Below are 22,412 nucleotides of genomic sequence, written 5' to 3' on the forward strand. Positions count from 1 at the left end.
GCTCCTCTGCAACACACCTATCTTCTTCTTTTTTTCTTTTCTTTATTGATATATTTTTATTTACATTTCAAATGATTTCCCCTTTTCTGGGTCCCCACTCCCCGCAAGTTCCATAAGCCCTCTTCCCTCCCCCTGTTCCTCCATCTACCCCTTCCCACTTCCCTGTTCCCTGTATATTTCCCTATACTCTTGCACTGAGTCTTTCCAGAACCAGGGGCCACTCCTCCATTCTTTTTGGACCTCATTTAATATGTGGATTATGTCTTGGGTACTCAAAGTTTCTAGGCTAATATACACTTATCAGTGAGTGCATACCATGATTGATCTTTTGAGACTGTGTTACCTCACTTAGTATGATGTTCTCCAGCTTCATCCATTTGTCTAAGAATTTCATGAATTCATTGTTTCTAATGGCTGAATAGTACTCCATTGTGTAAATTTACCACATTTTTTGTATCCATTCCTCCGTTGAGGGACACCTGGGTTCTTTCCAGCTTCTGGCTACTACAAATAGGGCTGCTATGAACATAGTGGAGCATGTGTCCTTATTGCATGCTGAAGAATCCTCTGGGTATATGCCCAGGAGTGGTATAGTAGGGTCCTCAGGAAGTGTCATGCCCAGTTTTCTGAGGAACCGCCAGACTGATTTCCAGAGTGGTTGCACCATCTTGCAATCCCACCAGCAGTGGAGGAGTGTTCCTCTTTCTTCACATCCTCGCCAACACCTGCTATCTCCTGAGTTTTTGACCTCAGCCATTCTGACTGGTGTGAGGTGAAATCTCAGGGTTGTTTTGATTTGCATTTCCCTAATGATTAATGATGTTGAACATTTCTTAAGGTGTTTCTCAGCCCTCCGAAGTTCTGGGGTAAGGATTAACTTGATCTCAGATAGAGGCTAGTGAGGTTCTAGTTTTCAAAAGCTACACAGAACAGCGGCATACACAGAGAGTGAGGATAGTTTGAAATGATCTGGATAGAGACACAGAGTAAGAGGAGAGATGAGAGTCTGGCAGAAGGCCGAGCCCTGTGCTTGGACATCAATGCAGACATGGCCGTGGACCACCTATGGGAAGTACTCTTCCTAGGACGGTGTCAGGGTTGAGCAGGCAGTCATGGGTAACCATAGCCTAACTCCTCCCCAGCCCCATCCTAGTGGTCAGTTTTGTAAGAGCGATGCCCTTGAAGCCAATGCTGATTTAATATATTTTCAGTGAAAAGGACTCCTAAAGCACTATTAGATGACTGGAAACTATAAACCATTATGGCTTCCTAATAAAGCCTATGTGAAGATCTCATAGCAGCGTGGAGTCCTTTTGTATGAAGTCTAAGACACCACAAGAACAGGGCCCATTGAATCAGCTGACCAGAACTCAGGTGGGCTCACCGGGGTCAGGGAGCCCCATGGGTCTGACCAAGGTCCTCTGCATGTTCTGGTTGAGTAACTTAGTGTTCTTGTGGGATCCCTAACAGTGTGAGCAGGGGCTGTCTCTGGCTCTTCCTGCCTTTGGGACCCTTTTCCTCCTACCAGGGGGCCTCATCTGGCCTCGATGTGAGAATGTGCCTATTCTTATTGTAGCTTGTGACGACATATTTAGTTGATGCCCTGCTCTTTTCTGGGGGGAGGTGAAGGGGGGAGGGATGGGGGAGAGAGGGGAAGTTAGGGGGAAGAACTGGGAGGAGGGGAGGGAGGGGGAAACTCCTAGTAGGGATGCAATATATGAGAAGATTAAATGCAAAGGAAAAACAAAAATATAAATGTGTTATAATATTAAACATAATATTAAAAATAATAATGGGAATACAGAGCCAGAAACAAGTCATTGTTTTCTTCTTTCTTTCCTCCCCTTCCTTCCCTTCCTCCTCCTTCCCTCCCTCCTCCCCTCTGTTCTCTGTGCTGTGTTTCAGTGCTAGGGATTGAACCCAAGGCCTCACATATGTTAGTCAAGTGCTCCACCAGTGGCATACATCCCCAGATTGTATAACATTTTCATTCCTTTTCAGAGTCATCAACAATAGAGTTTATATCCTTATTTAAAAGCTTCTGAATACAGAAAACTCAATGTATTTTTACATTGAAAAGTATTTGACATTCATAAACAAGTGAATTGTGAAGGTATATTATATATCAGAGCTTCGGACTAAACCATTGTATCCTAAAAGAATCCTACTGCACTGTGTGAAAACACAAGTTTCCCTTGAACCTTTCAATTATGTTCTAAATTATTGCCGTGTCTAATTTAAATTCAATTAACTCTCTTCCTTTCACTGTTTCCAAAGGGGTTGCTTTTCTCTCTGTATTTTCCACATAACTCTTCAATGACACAAATGGGAAATCCAGTTAACACCGTATGAGCTATGTTATTCAAGGCAATGAACTAAACTTAAAAACAACAGTTACTGAATAGGACAAAATCAAGTATTTACAACAGTGCAGCGTTTTATTAGAGATTAGTGGCTGGAGATGGCCCATTTCCCAGCTAATTGCACACAAAGCAATGGGGGCAATGGGTATGCAGAACACATGATGGGTGGTCTCCAGGGTGACAAATACGATGTTTAACCATAAATTGGACTGAGTGGGCACCTTACTGCTTTGCCCTCAGGGTCACCTTTACCTATAGAGCAAAGATAGCTACTACATTCTAGCTGTGCCTGGATATCTCTCTTGGGTATCATGGAATGTAGGTGTGTACAGATGAGACAAAAATGTTATTTCATGGCTTGTGTTTTGCCTCAGACTTGCCTACTCCTCTCTCTACCTTCACAATTTAATTAGCACGCTCCCTGAAAGGCACAGAGCTTAGAATAGACACCTGGGAGTTAGGGGTGGAGAGCAGATAGCAGGGATTCTTGTTTGGTGTGAAGAAATGTTGGAAGCTAGAAAACAAGATTGTGTTAAAGGCAGGAAGCTCCAAAGTGGTCCAAAGAAAAGAAGAGGGGGGATGAGGGAGATACGAAACCCAACCTTAGAGGTGGCGTGGTGATTTGAATGAAGATGGACCCCATAGGTAGTAAATTTGAATACTTGGTCCCTGGTTGGTAGAGATATTTGGAAGGATTAGGGGCTGTGGTCTTGTTGGAAGAGGCATTTCCCTACAGATGGGCGTTTCAAAAACCCATTATCATTCTCAGTTAAAGCTATCTTCTCTCTCTCTCTCTCTCTCTCTCTCTCTCTCTCTCTCTCTCTCTCTCTCTCTCTCTCTCTCTCTCCCCCTCCCTCTCTCCTTCCCTCCCTCTGCCTCTGATATGTGGATAACAACATAAGCTCTCAGCTCTTGTTCCAATACCATGCCTTGCCTGTTGTTATGCCTTCTGCCATGATGGGTCATTGACTGCAACCCTCTGGAACTGTAAGTCCCAATTATAAGTTGCCTTGGTCATGGTGTCTCTTCAGAGCAATAGAAAAGTCACTAAGACAGATGGTCTGTGATTTAAAAAAGGACTGTGATTTTTCTCCTTGAAGATAGGAATATGAGATCGGGAATAGAACAGGATTCCACAGGAGGGGACCTAGCCACATTGACAGATATAAAGTACCTGCCATCACCAGCATTGAAAAATAGGGACCCCCATACAGGTGGTTAACAACTGCCTGGTAGAGACATTGCAAACACAGTGGCAGACTGACACTGCAGGTCATCTTCCTGAAGTGTCAACCTACCATGTGCCAGAATGCCTGTTTGTAGAAGCAGGAAAATGTCTGAACCAATTTTCTTTATCAATATCGAAGCTGGGGGTGGGGCAACTAGCGCCTTAGCTTCTGGGAAGCTGAGGCACTGGGGACTGTCCTGAGCATTGGAGACTATCCTGTATCATCTCTGGCTTCTAGCCATTAGCTCTTTGGATTCTCAAGAGGATAAAAAAGGAAGCGTGCTGCAAAGAGGATACACACTTGAATTACTGTGCTCACTTCAGTAGGGATTCTGCCCTGTTCCAATGCTCTATTGTTTAGATTTTCTTGGTAACCAAGGGTGGTGGCACATGTCTATAAACCCAGCATAGGAGGGTGAAGACTGCATAGGAGACTATCTCAACATACACATATAAACATATATACATATATGTATACACACATACACTCATACACACACACACACACACACACAAATAACACCCCCCCATATACACACCCACATCCCTGTACCCTCTCCTCCTGTAACACTCCACTAATGGATATATCACAATGACTAGCATTTGATAACCTGCTAGTGTTTCTGTGTATCTTTGGACAGCAATCGCCAGCATCATGTATAACAAGCACCAGCCTTTTCCTCTGACTTTGCAGGAGCCTACAAGGTCAAAAAGCATCCCTGCCCATTTAACCGAGGAGGAATCGAAGACCAGGAGGTTCAGCTAGTGACTGGCTTACAGTCTTCTTGGCCCCATATCCCCCTGGCTTCTAGTACCATCCCTATTGGTCACTTAGTCAAGCACAACCTAGGACATTTACAGATACTAAAAGACAAAGTCAGGTATGAATACCATGACTGATTCCACCATCAGAGATGGAGAGCCGGGAAGGGGGTAGGCTATGGGTCAGCCTGTGTATTGTATAAGCTGGTACTCATCACATACCAAATCCCAGACAGTTTCAGAAATATGGGTCACTGGTCCCTAGAAGGACAGAGAAGAGGCAGGAAAATGAATTCAGTTAAACCATTACAAGTTCTGGAGAAAGGAACTCCAAATACACCCCCTACTCAGGCAGGCTGAGTACCCTAGCCTGTTTAGGGAACAGCATGGCTTCCTGCTGACTAAAGTCCATGGGGGGGGGGGATGTTCCAATGGTGTCCTTCTTATCTTAGCAGGCTAATCCCGGGCCACCGGACAATGTGTGGCCGCTTTCTTAAAACGAAGCCCATGAACTGCTTTCTTGGGCTTTGGTGGTTATTTCTGACATTTTCAGCCGCAGGCTCTGTAATTTGTAGCATAATTTCTCACATGTTTTTGAACTCCGAGAGGAAATAGACCGATTACTTTCTCTCCCTCTCTCCTCTGAAAACTCTTTGGAACACGCGGGGATGAAAGTACAGCTCATTCCGGCTGGAACTTAATTTCATTTTCCATGTCATATTTTTGGATAGTAAATTTTCTCTATCCTTTGGGGGGGGGGGAGATAAATGACTTCTTGGTCCGTTTTAACCACAGATTTTTGCCGGAAAGCAATATCCCTTTATTATAGGTCTCTCATTAGGAATGATGTTACAACTATCTTCAAAAACTTTTGGGGAGATTAGGGATTTAAAATAGTGATTTTTTTTTTTTTTGGTGTGTGTGCACACATCATTGTGCAGATACACATGTGTGCACGTGGGTGTGTAGAGCAACCTTAGTTGCTGTTCTTCAGGAGTCGCCCAGTCTGCTTTCTGTTTTGAGACAGAGGTTCTTCTCAGTGGCCTGTGGCCCACCAACTAGGCTAGAATGATTTCCTAGGAAGCCCCAGAGCCGTGCCTGACTCACATTCCCTGCATTGGAATTATAAGCATGGACTATGCCTGATTGTTTATCATCTGAATTCAGGTCCCCATGCCTGCTGGGCAAGGACAGAATTGCCCAAGCTATCTTCCCAGCCTATGACAGTGACTTTAATTTCACAACTTGCCCTCAGTTCTTTATGTGGGCTGTAGAGATGTTCATTAGCTAGTAATTCCCCCCCTCACGGGTGGTGGGCTGCAGGACTTTCTCCACACCAGCTCATTGCTATTTGATGGAGACAAAGCAACATCTGGGTGCTCTCTTGAAAGGGGACCTTCTGACAAGTGACGGTGGCCACTTGCTGATATTTCCACATTAATTTCTTTATGAATTTTTAAAAGTAGGCTCTGTGTCTTAGCTCTCTCCAGTACATAATATGAATGGCCAGTCTCTTAATTTCTAGAGACTAGAGAGTGATTTCTTCAAAACGTGACCACTTGAATGGGAGGAGAATGAATACTAGTAGGTTACTGTCTTGTTTTGTCATTTTTGCAAGTGTTTTTGGTAGGATACATGCCCGTTTTCGTGTGTGTGTGTGTGTGTGTGTGTGTGTGTGTGTGCATGGATGCATATGTACACATGTGTGGAGGACAGAGGTTACATTAGGTATTTTCGCTTCTCTTCACTTTATTTTTTTAGAGACAAGATCTCTCGCTGAGCCCAGAGCACATCAGTTCTGTTAAGACTGGCCAATGAGTTCCAATGGGTTTCCTGTCTCCCATCTGGCCCCAGTACCGGAGTTACAGACATGCGCTACTGCATCTAGCTCTCACATGGGTGCTGGGGATCTGAACTCAGATCCTCACACTTGACTGGCAAGCACTTTAGCCACTGAGCCTTCATCTCACCAGTTCCTATAATTTTGTTTTTCAGACAGGGTTTCATTCGATAACACAGGGTGGCCTCGAACTTGGAATCCTCTTGCATGAGCCATCCTGGTACCAGGATTACAGAGTTGCTTTCCCCTGTATTCTTTATCTGTATCCTACTTGATTGACAGCTGAGACAAAGGGGAGAGGAGATAGCGTTTACTTCCCCATTGAGACCGAGGACATAATAAAGAGGGTTCTGCACATGGGCCTCTCATCAAAATAGGACCATTTTATACTTGAGCTTTCTAAATGCCTCTGCATTTAGGATTTAGTTGGTGAACATCAGGCCTCCCATTTTGGGCAACCTCTCTTGTGCATTGATTTTCACATAGGTTCTCAGGCTGTTCTAGCTTCTAGGGAGACTCCAAGGGCAAATCAAATCATTGTCCTTGTGAGTTTGTTATTGAGAAAACACATGATGAGCCAATAGCTAATTAACATGTAAAGCAGGGTTGGGACACTGGAGGAAAATAGAGCAGAATAGTGGGAAGAGAATGATGGTGACAATGTTTGCCACCCAAGGCTAGAGCATGCAGTTGGTAATCTCGCTTCCATCTTTAGCCTGCTCTCTCTGCACACCTCCCCGCCCACAACCATGTGCTATACTCATCCAAATTATTCAAAGACAGTTGTATCACCCAAGTCTAGAATTCAAACCCACCTGTATGTTTCCTAATAATCTCTCATTCTGGTGTTCTTCCCAGCAAAATATGTTGCAAAAGAATAGGTGGGTTGTAGGAACATCTGCCCTTCTTGCTTTTCATTATAGAAGCACTCTGTTGTGAATTTGTTGTGTAAATTGTATCTCATACCCAGCCTACTTGTAGGAGGAAAAATTCAGACTGGGTGTTAGGGGGAAATTATGGGCTTTGTTGACTTTTGAAGAGAAGGTAGACTCATGGTTACTGGAAAAACTCAAGGCCTGGGGTAAGAAGACCCAGGTTCATATGCTAACTGCAATCATAGAAATCATATCCTTGTTAACACTGCTGGTTTTGAAAATATTTATTTATTCGTGTGTAGGTGTGTACACGCCTCTGTGCCTGACGGGAGGTCAGAGGACAGCTTTCAGGTGTTGGTTCTCTCTCCGTTCACTATGTGGGTCCCAGGGATGGAACTCAGGTCATCAGGCTTGGCAGCAAGTGCCTTTACCTCCCGAGTCAGCTCCCTGGCCGAGTCTACATGGCTGAGGGAAGAAGGATCAAGGTTTCAGACTGACGGCATGTTTTCATGAGACACGTGGAGGTCTCCTGTTAGCTGTGACAGTGCATCAAAAGATGTTCCTTAGCAGACTTAAATGGGAATGTGAACATTTTCTGTGCACTCATGTCTGTTGTATGTGAGCTCCTCGGAAGACAGGAGTAGAAATCCACTTTTTCCTCTGGGAGCCTAAGGCCTGTGGTGTCTGATTAAATAGTGCATGAGATTTAGAAACCCGATTGTGCGATTCAGGCCCTACAGTCCTACTGCCCCAGTCAATAATGCTTATTTCCATCCAGTTCTATGACCTTGGACAGACACCTTGGGTTTTCCACTCTGACAATGGGGAAAAAAAAATCACACTGCTATCTATCCCTTATTGGTATTCTGCAGCAGAGCCAGGCTCATTTAAAGGCATTAAAGTTTATCTTTATCTTCAATAGTCCGGTGATAATTCACAAAAGCCCCACCTCAGAGGCTAGCATAGGGTACTTTATGCTTATCTATGGCTTTAACAGTTACTCAGACAGTAGGAAGAGTGCCAGTGACCACAAACTGTGATCCAGAAATTACTAAGAGCTAATGTCAAAGAGTTCTGACGTGAATGGCTTAAGACAGATCTGACATGTCCATCTTCAGGGAGATTAGGAGGAACTGGGGTGACCTTTTGGGTGACTAGTGCTGTTCAGTAAACCATGGGTCAGGGCAACACAATGAGAGAGGCTCAAGAGCTAGGGCGGGGCTCATAGATCAGTGGATAACGGCTCCAGAACTAAAGGGGGGGGTGCAAATAGCTCACCACATAGAACAGTATTAGCATGCATTTAGCTTCCAGAATGCTAGTCTGAGACACTGCAAATCGGGACTCTACTCTGGGTGAGTCCTTGTCACACATGGACAACATACTGAAGTTGCTTTTGAAAAGATTCACATAGGACCACCCAGAGCAAGCCATTGTAGATACTCTAGGCCAGTGTTTCCCATCCCAGAGCCATCTTGTCATTCAGAAATCCTTTTAGTTTCACAACTGGAAGAGATAGTTCTGTGTTCATGGGTGTTGACTTCTTTAAATTTTCTGCCAGCTGGCTGGCTTGTCTGCTATGCAGAGAGGTGAGGTCTTGCTCATGCTGAGATCACCTTGCATTGAGACCATATCACACCCCTTTCAATAGCAGTGAAAACTGAAAGACACTGTGTGTAGTAGGTAGCACTTCAGGGTCATTCTATATCCTGGATCCTTGAGATCATAGAACTAACCTAAAACAGGAGGTTGGTAAATCTGGCTTCTAAGAAGCAAGGGCAAACATTGAGCCAGAAGGGCATGGGATTTTGAGATTCTCTTGTATGGACAGGGAATATTTTCCCACAGAAACACATTGCATGCAATGACACATGCCCTTCACTGGGCTACAAACAAAATACAACTTCAAATCGATGCCAGTTTATCAGTGAGTCACACTGAGACCCTGGGAGTTTCATTTTGCTAAGGCAATGAGTCGTGTCTGCTCTTTACCATGGGACATCCTGATCTGACAGCAAAACATTGCAAATGGACGTTAATGCAGCCAATATGCCATGCTGGTGAGGCTGGGAGAAATGGTGGGACCACCAGGCTCAGGACTAAGTGTCATTCTTGAGAATTCCCTGTGACCTTGAGACAATGTGAAGGAACATAACTAATACCATGAAATGGATCTGTCCTAGAGTTTTAAGTTGAACTGGGTTCTTTAAAAGCTTCAAAAATAATTGTGAGATCATAGAATTAGCGAGACTGAAGGGATTTTTTTCCAGGAGGGTATGCTATAGATTTCAATTTCATGTGTCCAATTTAAACACCATGATCCCCTTTTGTTATTCTCAACAAGTAACAATTTCATCCCTAGCTAACACGTAAAAACAAAAACAGATTGCCTAAACAAATGATAAGTTATATGCCTATACTTATTAATATTTCAAACAAAATATCTTGTCTTTTGAGACAAGTTTCCATGTAGTTCAGGCTATCCTGGAACTTGCTATGAAGATGAGGATAACCTTGAACTAACATTTATTTTTTTGATTCTACTACTTCTGAGGCTGTGGCTATAAATTGTTCTCAGTGTCATGGAGTGCTGGGGAGTGAACCCAGGTCTTTGTGCATGCTAGGTAACCACTCTCCCCACAGAGCTAGAGATCTCCCTAGCTCCTGGTTGATTCCTGAGTGTCTGTCACAATGATTGGCATTCAGTGCTCAGTAGGTTCTGCAGGAATTGCAGATGATTATAGGACCTTAGCTGAGGGAGAGCTATTTTATTTCTAATAACTTCTACATAAGAGTTAATAACCTACTTCAATATACACAGAGTAGAGTTACAGACTGATACAGTCCCTTATGATATCACATGACTTATATGGTTTTTCTCTGTGTAAAGTTGTTGCTGATGGCAGGATATTTTGTCCTCCCCCTCCTCTGAGGTTTCACTGTGTGGTTCAGGCTGGATTCGAACTTGTAATCTTCCTGCCCTGCCTCCTGAGTTTGGGGCTTATAGGGATGCACCATCTCTGTTGCCCAAGCTTTCTTATGGGTCTCTAAGTGTCCTCACCAATGTGTGATTGCAGTCTTCTACCATCTCTCCTTTACTTACATTTTCTATGATCAACCTTCTACAAACTTGGAGTATAACTGTCAACTTAGCCCCATTTCATATGAAAAGTTTCATTCACCCACTTGGAGAGAGTGTTCTGTTCCTCCCTCTGAAATGACTAGGATATTCTCCTATTCCCCATCGTTGTAGTTAGGGTTTCCATTACTATGAAGAGACACCATAACCAAGGCAACTCTTAGGACCATAGGACAACATTTTATTGGGACACGAACACCTGACTTATAGGTTCAGCTCATTATCATCATGGCAGGAAGCATGTCAGCATCCAGGCATGCATGGTGCAGGGGGAGCTGAGAGTTCTACATCTTCATCTGAAGGCTGCTAGTGGAAGACTGCTGTGCTCCAGGCAGCCAGGAGGAGGGTCTCAAAGCCCACCCCCACAGTGACACACTTCCTCTAACAAGGCCACACCTCCCAATAGTGCTACTCCCTGGGTCAAGCATATTCAAACCACCACACTAGTCAGCTGGCTATACTTTTAGCTGTCAGAGAATATGACCCTGAGGTGCCTCCCCCTTCAAGAACTGATTGTCCTGTTATAAAGGCTCCTCCTACCCTGTTTCCTTCACAGATAAGCTACTTCTGTCTGACCTCCAAGGGTCCCAAGGCTCTGCTAAGAGGAGGTCCCTCTCTGTTGTCTCCCTGTTGTCTCTACAGCTCCAGACACAAAACCTGCTTCACAGCAGCTGTTCAGCAAAGAGCTGTTGATGCGTCATCTCATGACTCGGACTATGATTAGAAAGTGTTCCCCCAAATCCATGCACTAGAAACCTAACCCCCAGTGTGGCTGTGCTGAGGTGTGGTTAGGTCAAGAAGACCCTGCTTTCAGGAGTAGATTGCTATTAACAAGGAGGCAGGATCCTAATCATGAGAGTACATTCATGATAAAAGCAGATGGAAGCCCATTTCCCTTGACCACTCTCACATCCTCATTTTCCACCTAGAGAAGACACAGAAGGGAGGACCTTGCACTGAGATCTTGGGCTTTCAGCTTCTGGAGCTAGGAGAGAATATGCCTGTGTTGTTTGGGTCACCCAGTTTGTGGTACTCTAAGGGTATCCCCAGGCAAACATGTATATGAACTACTGAGTGAACTATACTGTGTCTTTGAGCACTGTGCTGGGGATGGGAGTGGGGAAGGAGCAGGTGCTGGGGTAGGAGAGGATTGCAGCAGCACAGATGAAGACCATCGGCAGAGGAGAGTGGGGCGTCAGGAGCCAGGGGACACAGTTGCTGATGCAGACATCTCTAGACTGCAGAATGGATAGGATTTGCTGACAGACAGGACCCTAGGTTCCTATGTGAGCAACTTCAGGTAAGAACCTTCCTTTAATTAAGAAAGAAAAGACTTCTTTAAAAGCATAGGTCCCTTGAGGATCTTTCTAGAATCCCTTCATATCCCACTTCATTTTGCCCGCAGGAAATGAGAGCGCTGAGCTCACGGAATGGACTGACCTCAGAAAGAGTGAACAGCTGGGATTGAAAAGTCCAAGTGCTAGGATGGAGGCCAATTAGATTTTGGATCTTACTGTAGAGATTTAAAATAAGAAACCCAGCATAATATTTAAAGTTTTAGAGCATCACTTTTCAAGAAGATATGAATCACCCATGGAGAGAAATAAAGAAACACACACACACACACACACACACACAGCCTCCAATAAGATCAGATCAAATCCATTTGCAATGTGTCTTTTAGAGGCACTGAAGAAAAAATTTATGTGCTATATAATTTTGCTTAATGCTCACATCATTTATTGGACATTTATGGTATGTTGTGTAATGAAATGACTGATTAGGACTGGTTAAATCATTTGATCTTCATGAAGAGACCCAATGAGGCTCCTCTGTTAGTGTTCTCCATGTTTTACGGATGAGAAATGAGCCCATTGAGGCTACGCAACACACTTCTGGTCACACTGCTAATAAGCAGTGTGTCTTGAGATTCAAATTCTGATTCTGGAACGCACTCACTTGTCCATGAGGTAGAATAAATATGAGCCCTCTTTGTGTCTGTGGGTAAATACGGACCTTGGATGTTTCTTGTTCTTGTGATCTATGCCCCTCCCCCAAGTCTGGTGAGTCCAGACTAAATAAACTATATGGCACGATCAGATGGGTAAAAATCTGAAAATATTTAAGATCATCTCAGAGGAATATGTTTAAGACATCAGTAGGTCTAGTGAAGAAGAAGCCCTTAGGTAGAGAACGCCATAGCCATCTTGAAAGATTTCAGAGTGTTTCCTAGGAAAGGCAGACCAGCATCGAGGCTGAGGAAGTCTGACTTTACACTGCTACATCTTCAGGATCAGATTACGTACAATTCTGGAATGGTGCTCTACAGGCGACTTCCCAGTAGGCCTCAGGGGACAATGATGATACTAATGTGGGATGGCTCGTGGTTCTTCACAAGCACAACGCTGTCATATTCAGTAATGCATTTTCTCCTTTCAGTGCCTTTCAGGGGTCCCTGGAAACTGTCAGGTGGATAGGGAAATCATGCCTTTTTCTGTGAGACCTGGACTGCGAAGGCTGATATCATGTTGGAGGGTGAGGAGCATTGCCTCAGATAACAGTTCTCCTGCAACAGGACAAAGTGGCCCATGACCTTGATCTGCTCTCAGATCCTTTGCCAGTCAGTGCCTAGGGGACAATGTGAGATACTTAGAAAAATCTCTTCAATCCATATTTATGTGGGAAGAAGATTTTTCTCTCTCAGGATGAGTGGTCTTGTCACAGTAATGTATGTGTTGATTCTCTTTGTCTTGATCCTGTATGTGGGGAGCCTATGTCTTGGCCTGGTGACAGTTGAGGTGGCACAAGGTGGGGACTGTCCAGGGGTGCAGACAATCTTGCTTCAGCTGCCAACACCATGCTGTGTCTCCCCTCCTCTCTCTGACACTTCTGTCCTGTTCTGCTCTGTGTCAGATTCGTTTTACAAAAGAGTACAATTGAGTGAAGGGCTTACAGAGCCACACCATTGCTCTAAACTCAACTGAAACATGCCACAGACCCTCACAGGTACAGAGAAATGGCATGTTGGAAGTGAAAATATGCTTTGTAATAGCCTAACATGCTGTCTCTGGTATCTTTGTTTAGATAATCAAAAATCATCGGAGACATGATAATTTATACTCTGGATAGTGATCATGGGAGCACAAAATCACATGATTGGTATCTGTCTTAAGAAAGCATCTAGGAGAGAGAGACAGAGAGAGAGAGAGAGAGAGAGAGAGAGAGAGAGAGAGAGAGAGAGAGAGAGAGTTGGGAGGTTTGGGGGTAGAAAGACTGAGGCTTAAAGGTTCCTCTCCCAACCTCCCAACTTCTCCAACAAGGTAGTGCTTTTGAAATGCGCATGTAGAAATTCTTTTGAGATCCACTCTTAATGTGTATGAGTGTTTGCCCGCATGTATGTGCAGCACACACATGCCTGGTGCCACAGAGGCAAGAAGTGGGCACCAAATTTCCTGGCAACGGAGTTACAAACAGCCGTGAGCGGTGGTGTTGGTGCTGGGAACCAAACCCAGGCCCTCTCTGCAAGAGCAGCCACTAAGATTTTATCCACTAAGCCATCTTGGCAGCTGCCTACCCTGAAGTAACAATTACTATATTTTATTTCTTTTAATTTTCAATCTGTCACAAATGGATACTTTCATAAAATGCAATATGGGTTTCTTTTTTTTTTTTTTTTAAATAATGAAGCCTTTTAAGACTCAATGCAAGCAAGGAAACAAAAGGATCTTGTCTAGTTGCTGTAAAAGTATTGAAAGGCATGGTCTCAATTTCTGTAGTATGGGTGCCGGTGGGTAATGAGCAGTGTGTGGGATGTCCTTTGAGTAGGTGGCACTGGGAAACTTAGCTTCTTTACTTAGTTTCCCTAGGTTGTATGAGCAAGAATACAACACTGATGACCATATGATGGTGGTGTGCTTGTATGGTATGTGTCAAGATGTCACTCAAAGTCTAAGCTATTATTGCCCTCCTAAACAACACTGGTAGGTAGAGCCAACGGGCTAAGTTAACAATGGTGAATTCGCAGAAAGCAACCCAACAGAACTGCCAGGAACAGTTCTTCCCTTGGAAGGAGCTATTTCCCAACACACAATTCTCGGCTGGGAGGCAGCCACAGTAAGCTTGCGTTTGGTTCTCTACTGTAGCAGTTCACCGGGCCTTCCAGCCCACAGTTTTCCCGTCTGTATGTCTCAGTAGACAGCCATCCCTGCCCTTGGTGACATACCCCCTTTACTTTGGATGGAGACATTTTTTCCCTGTCATTAGGGAGCTTGGTTAAACAGTGTGCTTTGGAGTCATTCTGGGAAATCCCAGAGATTGCTTAGGAATAAGGTAGGGCGGCTGAGGCACTGGCATACGACTGCTGGAAGCAGCGTCAGGGACAAAGGCTCTCCCTTCGTGAAGTCAGACTACAGACCTGGGTGGGGAGAGTATTCTTTTCAGGCCTCTCAGAAATGCATCTGGAGGCGAAGGATGGGGCTATTCCAGTGGCTTCTGGATACCAGTGGCTCACGTGTATGTCACCTGACTCCAGGGTTTCCAGTCTCCTGATCTGCTTCCCCCTGCCATTCCCTCCAGGCCTGCCCTCATCACTTCCTGTGCTATTTAACCTGTTTCCAATGATCACAGGAGTCATGACATTAAAAGTAAGCCATGTAATATGGAGTATAAAATTATTCTCTGCCTATTTCCCCACACCAGGGCAGGGGAAGAACACTATTAACAGCCACGTGTACAGCATTCTCAAAATGGTAATGTTTAGAGGAACAATATGGCCTAGTACGTATACACATTATACCTTTGTGTGTGTGTGTGTGTGTGTGTGTGTGTGAAGGGACATGTACACATGTATGAGAAGGCCAGGTGTGTCATTTCTCTGGCACCTCCCACCTTGCTTTGTGAGACAGGTTGTCCCTGCCCTGGAACTTGTCAAGTAAGTTAGGTTGATTAACTAATGAGTCCCAGAGATCTGTCTGTCCATGTTTTATTTTTATTTTGTATTTATTTTTAAAATTTTTTTTATGAGACTGCAAGCATGTACCATCATGCCTGACTGTTTTCACATGGACTCTAGGGATTAAACTTGGGTCTTCATGCTGGCAAGTTTGTTCCTTACCAACTCCCCAACTTTTTTTTTTTTTAAAGCAAATGTGATTACTCAGGTAGTTTGACAATGGAAACAGACTATTCTCCTATACGTCCCTCAAAACTCAAGTTTGATATAACTTCACATCCCCAGGCTGACCCTCTCTCAAGTGACCCCCTTCCCACTGTTACCTTTCCAGCCTCTGCATGGTCATAGCAAGTGTCTTGTTCAGCTCCTCCATCATCCTGCAGCCCGAGGGGTGCATAGGCAAGGTGCCAGTGGAGGACGGGAGATGCTGCCCGTGGCTGCCATACTGCATCTGGTGCTGCATCTGGGATGGCAGGACAGTGTGGTGGTGCTGGGCCACGGCCTGCTGGCTGCTCTTCTGGGCTGCGTAGGATGCCAGCGTCAGCTCTGGCCCCCCTACGGGCATACAGATCAGGACTTTCTTTGGAGGTAGCGGAGGCGACAGTTTCACTGGCAGACAAGGCAATTTCACAGGGGCGCCAGGATCTGCGGCAGAAGGAGGGTGAGAAGCACAGGTGAGTCGAAGGACCCAGAGCATCATGTGTGTGCACCCATGCAACCCAGAACATCATCATGTGTGTGCCCCTCGGGACTGCAGCCGTGGAGATTAGCCTCCTGGATACAGGGCCTCAACCTAAGGCCTCAGAACAGTGTGGATGCTCTTCAGTAAACATTTACTAACTTGTTTCTTGACCAGAGTATTCTGGAACCTGGACGGCATGAGAGATGGGTCCCAGCAGCTCAGGTAGGATGGCATCAGGAAGGAATACACCATGGGAACATGAGCTGATAAAGAAACCTTTCACAGGACCTGCCACAATTATCACATATTTGCCATTGTTAAAGTAACACATTCTCTCAGCTGACAGGGTCCAATTTGTCTACACTGACATGGGCGAGAATACAGTATTATGGTCAAGTCCCTCCCCTCGAGTGACCTTGCTGCCAGCCATAGTTTCTTACCTGTCACTGAGGAGTTGCTTTGTGAGACTCAGTAGTTACAGAATGTGACTTTTTTGTTGGGGTGAGGTGTGAGCACCATAGCAGGGCTGGTAGGTCCGCTCGTGACTGATTACATTGTGTGGGTCAGGGTTATGGAGGGATCTTCAAGGCACTCAGTAGTTTATCATAACACACACACACACACACACACACACACACACACACACACCTGAAGTACTTATATATTTTCCAAATAACTGGTCATGAAAAAAAAAAAAAGATCGTGCAAAGCAAGTCACCAGAAGGTGACATCTCTGGTTAGGCACAGGTTTATCATGTGGGCACCTGGAGAAATCTGAGGCAGGAAGTCTGCAAGGTGAATCCATCCTGGACCACAGAGTAAGAGACTGTCTCCAAAACCCCAAGAGCTTGGCAGACTCAGAAAGATAATTACTGTATATGTTATCTCATATGTGAAGCCTGGATTTTAATTTTTATATATGTGTGAGTCTGTACGTATGCACGTGTGATGGGTACATATACAAATGTGCATGTGTATGCATGTGTGTGTGTGTGTGTGTGTGTGTGTGTGCACATGCGCAAATATGTGTTTGTGGGCATGAGCGAGTATTTGTGTGTATAGGTGTGTGCATGTGCTTTAGGAAACAAGAAATGGGACCATGAGAAGGGGAGAACATTTTTGGGGAAATAAGAACACATAATAATAGTAATAATAATAATAATAATAATAATAATGAGGGTAATGTAGTATAAGGTATATGATATGGAAATGAAATGGAGGTTATGGGAGGGGCAGTAAGAGGGGAGCAGAAGAACTGGGGGGGGGGAAGTGAGAGAAGATGGTCAAAGAATCAAAACATAGTTGAAAACGCTGTAATTAAACTCATCACCCTGTATGCTAGCGTTAAAAAACTAATTCAGCAGCAGCAGCAGCAGCAGCAGCACCACTCCGCACACCCCTGCCTCCTAAAGGATGTGCATGCGGTTCACTAGCTCTGGGTTCCACAGCCGGAACAGCAAAACCGAACACAGAAGCATTTCACTGGTCTCGTCTGCTGGCACTCAAGGCTTCATGTATTCTGTTATATAGCAGGTTTGGTTCTCTACCGTAGCAGCCGCCAAGCCCTTGACTCTGTGACAGTGTCATTAAAGCTCCCTAGACGTGGCCCACAGTAAGAGGGGTCATGGTGAGACCAGCTCTCAGAGAGCATTCTGGGAAAGAGCTTAGAGTTCTCCTACCCAGCATTCCTCGAGTTCATCGGGCCCGGAGAAGGCAGGGACTCAACACGTATCAGGTTGCAAGCTTGCCCAGGAGAGCCACGTTCAGGACGGAGTGCCACTCACCAGCATGGTATCTGCTTGTCACACTCAGTGCCCAAGCTTGCCCAGGAGAGCCACGTTCAGGACGGAGTGCCACTCACCAGCATGGTATCTGCTTGTCACACTCAGTGCCCCTTGTCATGAAGCACCACCTTCCTGGTTTTGGACCACTGATCCTTGGAGTCTGAGATTTCCCTCCACCTGCCTCTTTCTGTCCCTCACCCTAGCTTATGTCAGACCGTAAACAAGACCAGGTTGCTCCTCAGTTTAAAACTCATCCAGGGCCTATCGTAGGCTACCGGCTGCTTGGTTCAGTTCCTCAGGTGCACACTTTTAGTGGTCTGCTATGACCCTTGCCATGGGGAGGAATGCTTTTTAAGATAGCCAGAGAGTCTCTGGGCAGAGTTACCTCTGTGGCACACACCACTCTCCTAGACTCCAATACCCTCCCTCACTTGGTATCACACAAGTTCAGGTCTCCACCCTCAGCTTGGTCTGCCAAGTGGCTTCTGCGCTCACTTATGACCTCCATGCAAGCTGCTGAGGTTTTCCTCAGGCTCCTCCAGGTTCTGTTCCCTCAGCATATTGTCTGCCGAGGAACAGAAGTGCCTACGGCTCTTCTCACCATGGAACCCAGCGGTCTGTCCTCAGCAAAGCTCCTTCACCCACCTTCTATTCCCAACTGCTGGTGTCCAAACCCCGAACTGTGGTGTATTTCTTCCCTGTGGTATGGGATATTCTGTTACGTCTTCTTGGCCAAGTCCTACTTCCTCTTCCAGATCTAGCATACAAAACAACCTCTCCCAAACTTTCTTTGCTCATTATATCCTGCCTTCCCCACCACACGGAGACTGTACGTGGAGTTAGCATTAACAGTAACGGCAGCAATAACAGTGATAGAACTTTGGGTCAAGGGGAGATCAAGTCTCTCTTTTTGAAATGGTGGAACCGTTAATGTTACACATTCTAGCCTGTTCCAAATTTTAGAATATGAACACACACATGTAGTGGGGACGGGGTCCAAGCACAAACACGAAATTCAGTTATGTTTCATATATATCTTTATAATACATAGCAGGGAAATAATTTTATTAGTTTTTTTTATAAAGATTTGTTTTAAGATTATGAGTGTATCTGTGAGTGGCTATGTGCACGCGTGTGCAGGTGCCCTCTGAGGCTGGAGGCAATGGATTCCCCTGGAGCTGGAGTTGCAGGGGGTCCTGAGACATCTGAGACGGATGCAGGGGGTGTCTCTTATGTTCTCTGCAAGGGCAGTGTGCTCTTTATCCCAGTTTCAGAGATTTTTAAGTAAAATTGTCCATGAACCAAGGTTTCTACACAAATGAACCATCAGGAAGGATCATGGCCTCACATCTGCACTGGAAAATGCTGAATTTTCAAACATCTCAGATCCTGGAGGTTTAGATGAGGACTATTTCACCTATGCCATGCTTGCTAACCACACGCCTGATACCACTGTTCTAAGTGACTTTCATACAATAACCAATTCAATCACCACTTCCTGGTTTATAACTGTCTTGTTGTCCAGACAACAGCCAACAGCTTTAACTTACATCATCTTTATCGTCTGGTTCAGTGCCCGGCTTGAATGACAAAAGGACCAAAACACAGTTTTCTATGTATTTTTGTTGTTAATTAAGATTACGGACAGCCCTTTTAATGTTAAAAATCTATGGCATTTATTATTTTGATTATTGTGACTTATGATTGTTATGGTTATTATTATGTGTGTGAGAGTACGTGTGTGCCTATGAGTTTGTGTGTGCATGTGTGTGTATGTGCGTGAGTTTGTATGTGCCTGTGAGTGTGTGTGTGTGCACGTGTGTGAGTGTGTGTGCCTATGAGCTTGTGTGGGCATGTGTGTGTGTGTGCGCGTGCATGTAAGTTGAGTGTGTGTGTGTGTGTGTGTGATGTGGGGAGGGGGAGGTCTGTGCACACAGCACAGGCGTGGAAGTCAAAGTCAGCTTGGCAGAGTCCTTTCCTTCCACCTTTATGTGGATTCTAGTGATCGAATTTGGGTCTTCAAGTTTACATGGTTCAGTGGCCTTTACTCACTGAGCCATTTTGCCAGCCCTGAAACCTTTAAATTGACTTGAGAATTCCTCAAATATTAGTGATTAGTGCATGAAATAATATTTGCCTAAGGTATGAAAAAAATAAGCTTTCTGAATGAAAAGGGGATTTTCCCCCTGGGGAGCAGTTGTAGCAAATGGCGGCACATTTCCACTCCCTCTTGCCCCACCCCCATCCCCACCCCACGCTGCTAAGAAGTTATGCATGCACTTCCCTGTGTCACTGCAGAGCAACTGCACATGCTTCTTCTTTGCTGGGTGGAGCTCTGCTGTGTTTGCTGCCTACAACTTTATCTTCCCCAAGATGTGATGGAGCTGAAGGGGGCTCACTCTCAGGAAGGGAGAACAAAAACGTTCTCTTTTATACTTTCATACAAACACTTTGTTTTCAATGTATAGTGAAATATGAAATAAGACTCAAACAGAAGTTAAGTACCTGCTAGGCTAGCCACTGAAGCTAAAGCATTTTACATAAAAATGCTGTAAAAAATTGGCTTAAACATTTAATTTCTAAAAATGTTTTTCTTTCAACATACCAGTTTCTCAAAGTCGTGTTTTTCTTGGTCTCACTGGGAGGCTTGGGAGAGGCTCACTTTTAAGTCTCTCCTTAAGATCAGGCACTGAGGTTCTCCAACAGAGCCTCTCCTGGAAACAAGTGGCCAGAGGTCACTCCTGTCCACGGAGATGACACTTTATAAAGTGTTACTAGCATAACCCAACGTTCTCAAGGGAAAAATATTCAGATGAATGACACCACTAAAGCCAAAGCAGTAAATTGCACAGTCATGTTAATGCTCAGCTGTTGAGTATACAAGATGGGACAAAGAATCAACTTGTCATTTGACTTGTAAGATAAGCTAAGATAGGAACTGGGCAGCATGGTGCCCAGGAGCTATGGGAGCTATGAACTATCAGAGCTATGAACTATGGGAGCTTTGAACTATCGTTCTTGTTGATAGCACCATTGTCACTGCTGAACATTTCCCACAGGAAGCCCCTCTTCTCAAGGCTGGCCTAGGACCCTCGTAGGTCCTGGGCTTCCCCGACCCAGCAGCTCACTGCAGTTCATTCTTCTTGACTTGTTGCAGAGCCTGTTTGCAGTGGGCAACCATGATGAATTGATCGAATCACACTCAGTGTGGCCATTTTCTCCCCTATCTTACTAAGTACCAGGAATTGAGCCTGGTACACAGTAGGTGGCCAATGTTGTTGTGATTTCTTCTCATCATGACTATAGGTCCGTGGGAAGAGGTGGCCCATGGCATCCAGCTTCTCCTCCGCTAATGAGGTCTTAATCTGTCAAAAGCCATCTAAGGAAAGGTTTAGTCATGTAAGGGAGTTTTCTGGAGATGGCCCACTGTTTTTCATGGCCTGTGATGGGTGAGTGATAAGAATTCAGGGCCCTGGGAGACTTCATCCCAGGATTGTTTCCTGTAACTGAGATGCCTCTTCTGTTACTATTACGTAGCCTAACGATTCCTGGGCATCCTTGGGCACATTCCCTGCAGATCAACATGAGGATGAACTTCATGAATTAATGCTGTTTAGATGAATGAATGATTTTATAAAACTCCTGATTTGATTAAATAATTTCAGGAAGAAAGTTTTAGGAGATGGTTTTAGCTGTTTTACCAGAAGGATGTAATAAAGTTAGAATCAAGAATAAAATATATCTGCTCCTCATAGAACAGTAAGTAAAGGCTGCATGATAAGGAATACAATGAACTTTCACAATCACACCAAAAAGAGAAATTGGGACAAATTTGTGATCAAGAAAAAGCATTAATTCTAGGTCAGGACCAAGGATGAGGCCATAGGTGTGCACCATGAAAAAGTAAGGTCATGTGAAACTGTTGCTTTGAACTTATAATGAGCTTACAGAATGAAACACTTGAAATTAAATTAAAAATTTAATTAGATTTGAATTTAATATCAACATCCTTTGTCTGCCCCATGCACCAAATGTATATACATATATATCTGTTTGTCTATATGTATATCTATACATACATGTGTAGGTATATATGTATGTATGTAAGTAAGTATGCATGAATACTTGTGGAGTTGACGGGGCAGGTGGTTGGGGCAGACCAGAGGGTGCATATGTATGAATGTTTGTGTGCCTGTGTGCATTGTCTAAGGAAATGCTTTTCTTTCATTTACTTTCTTTTCTTTCTAGTTCATAAAGAGTTAACTAGCTCCAAGCCTCTTGTCTGGCCAACAAGAGGTCCTTGAACCAGAAGGAAAGAAAACCAGCACTCATTAGCACAGAACAGTAAGAGAATAGAAACCAGTGTTTATTAGCACAGAACCGTAAGAGAGAGTTACAAAGCCAAGGATCATCAGTCTTTGGCCTTCATCCAACGCTGTGTCCTGCCTCAGTGCCATTCCTTCTAAAAGCTGGGGTGAGCCCTGGTACTAATCAACATGTAATTTATGTCTGAATGGGCCTGAGATACACCCACTAATCTATCCCAATTCTGTCCCTGCACAGGTGAAGTGAGAATACCCCAAGACTTCTCTAGGATGGAACCTTGCTAACTGTTACTCTCAGAGCACTGGGCTGACTGACTTCTGGGAGTGTCTGCTGCAGGCTGAGGGTGGAGCCAGTTACAAATGGCAGAACATGCAGAAGAGCTGAACTCTAATTCCAGCTCTGCCACCGAGGACTCTGCCCAAGACATCCAGTATTTCCTAGACTCAGGTTTCTCATCTGTGG

The 22,412-nt window shown here is 44.6% G+C and overlaps 1 protein-coding gene across 1 annotated transcript in view; it reads right to left on the reverse strand.

Annotated features, from left to right (window-relative positions):
* The window catches only part of Phactr1 (phosphatase and actin regulator 1), a 276,311-nt gene that overhangs the window by 44,330 nt on the left and 209,569 nt on the right, over positions 1-22,412 (reverse strand). The window contains exon 6 of the mRNA XM_052157236.1: positions 15,482-15,803. Coding sequence (XP_052013196.1) covers positions 15,482-15,803 — 322 coding nt within the window. The remainder of the gene's footprint in view (positions 1-15,481; positions 15,804-22,412) is intronic.

Source organism: Apodemus sylvaticus, chromosome 14, assembly GCF_947179515.1.
Source record: "Apodemus sylvaticus chromosome 14, mApoSyl1.1, whole genome shotgun sequence".
NCBI lineage: Eukaryota > Metazoa > Chordata > Mammalia > Rodentia > Muridae > Apodemus > Apodemus sylvaticus.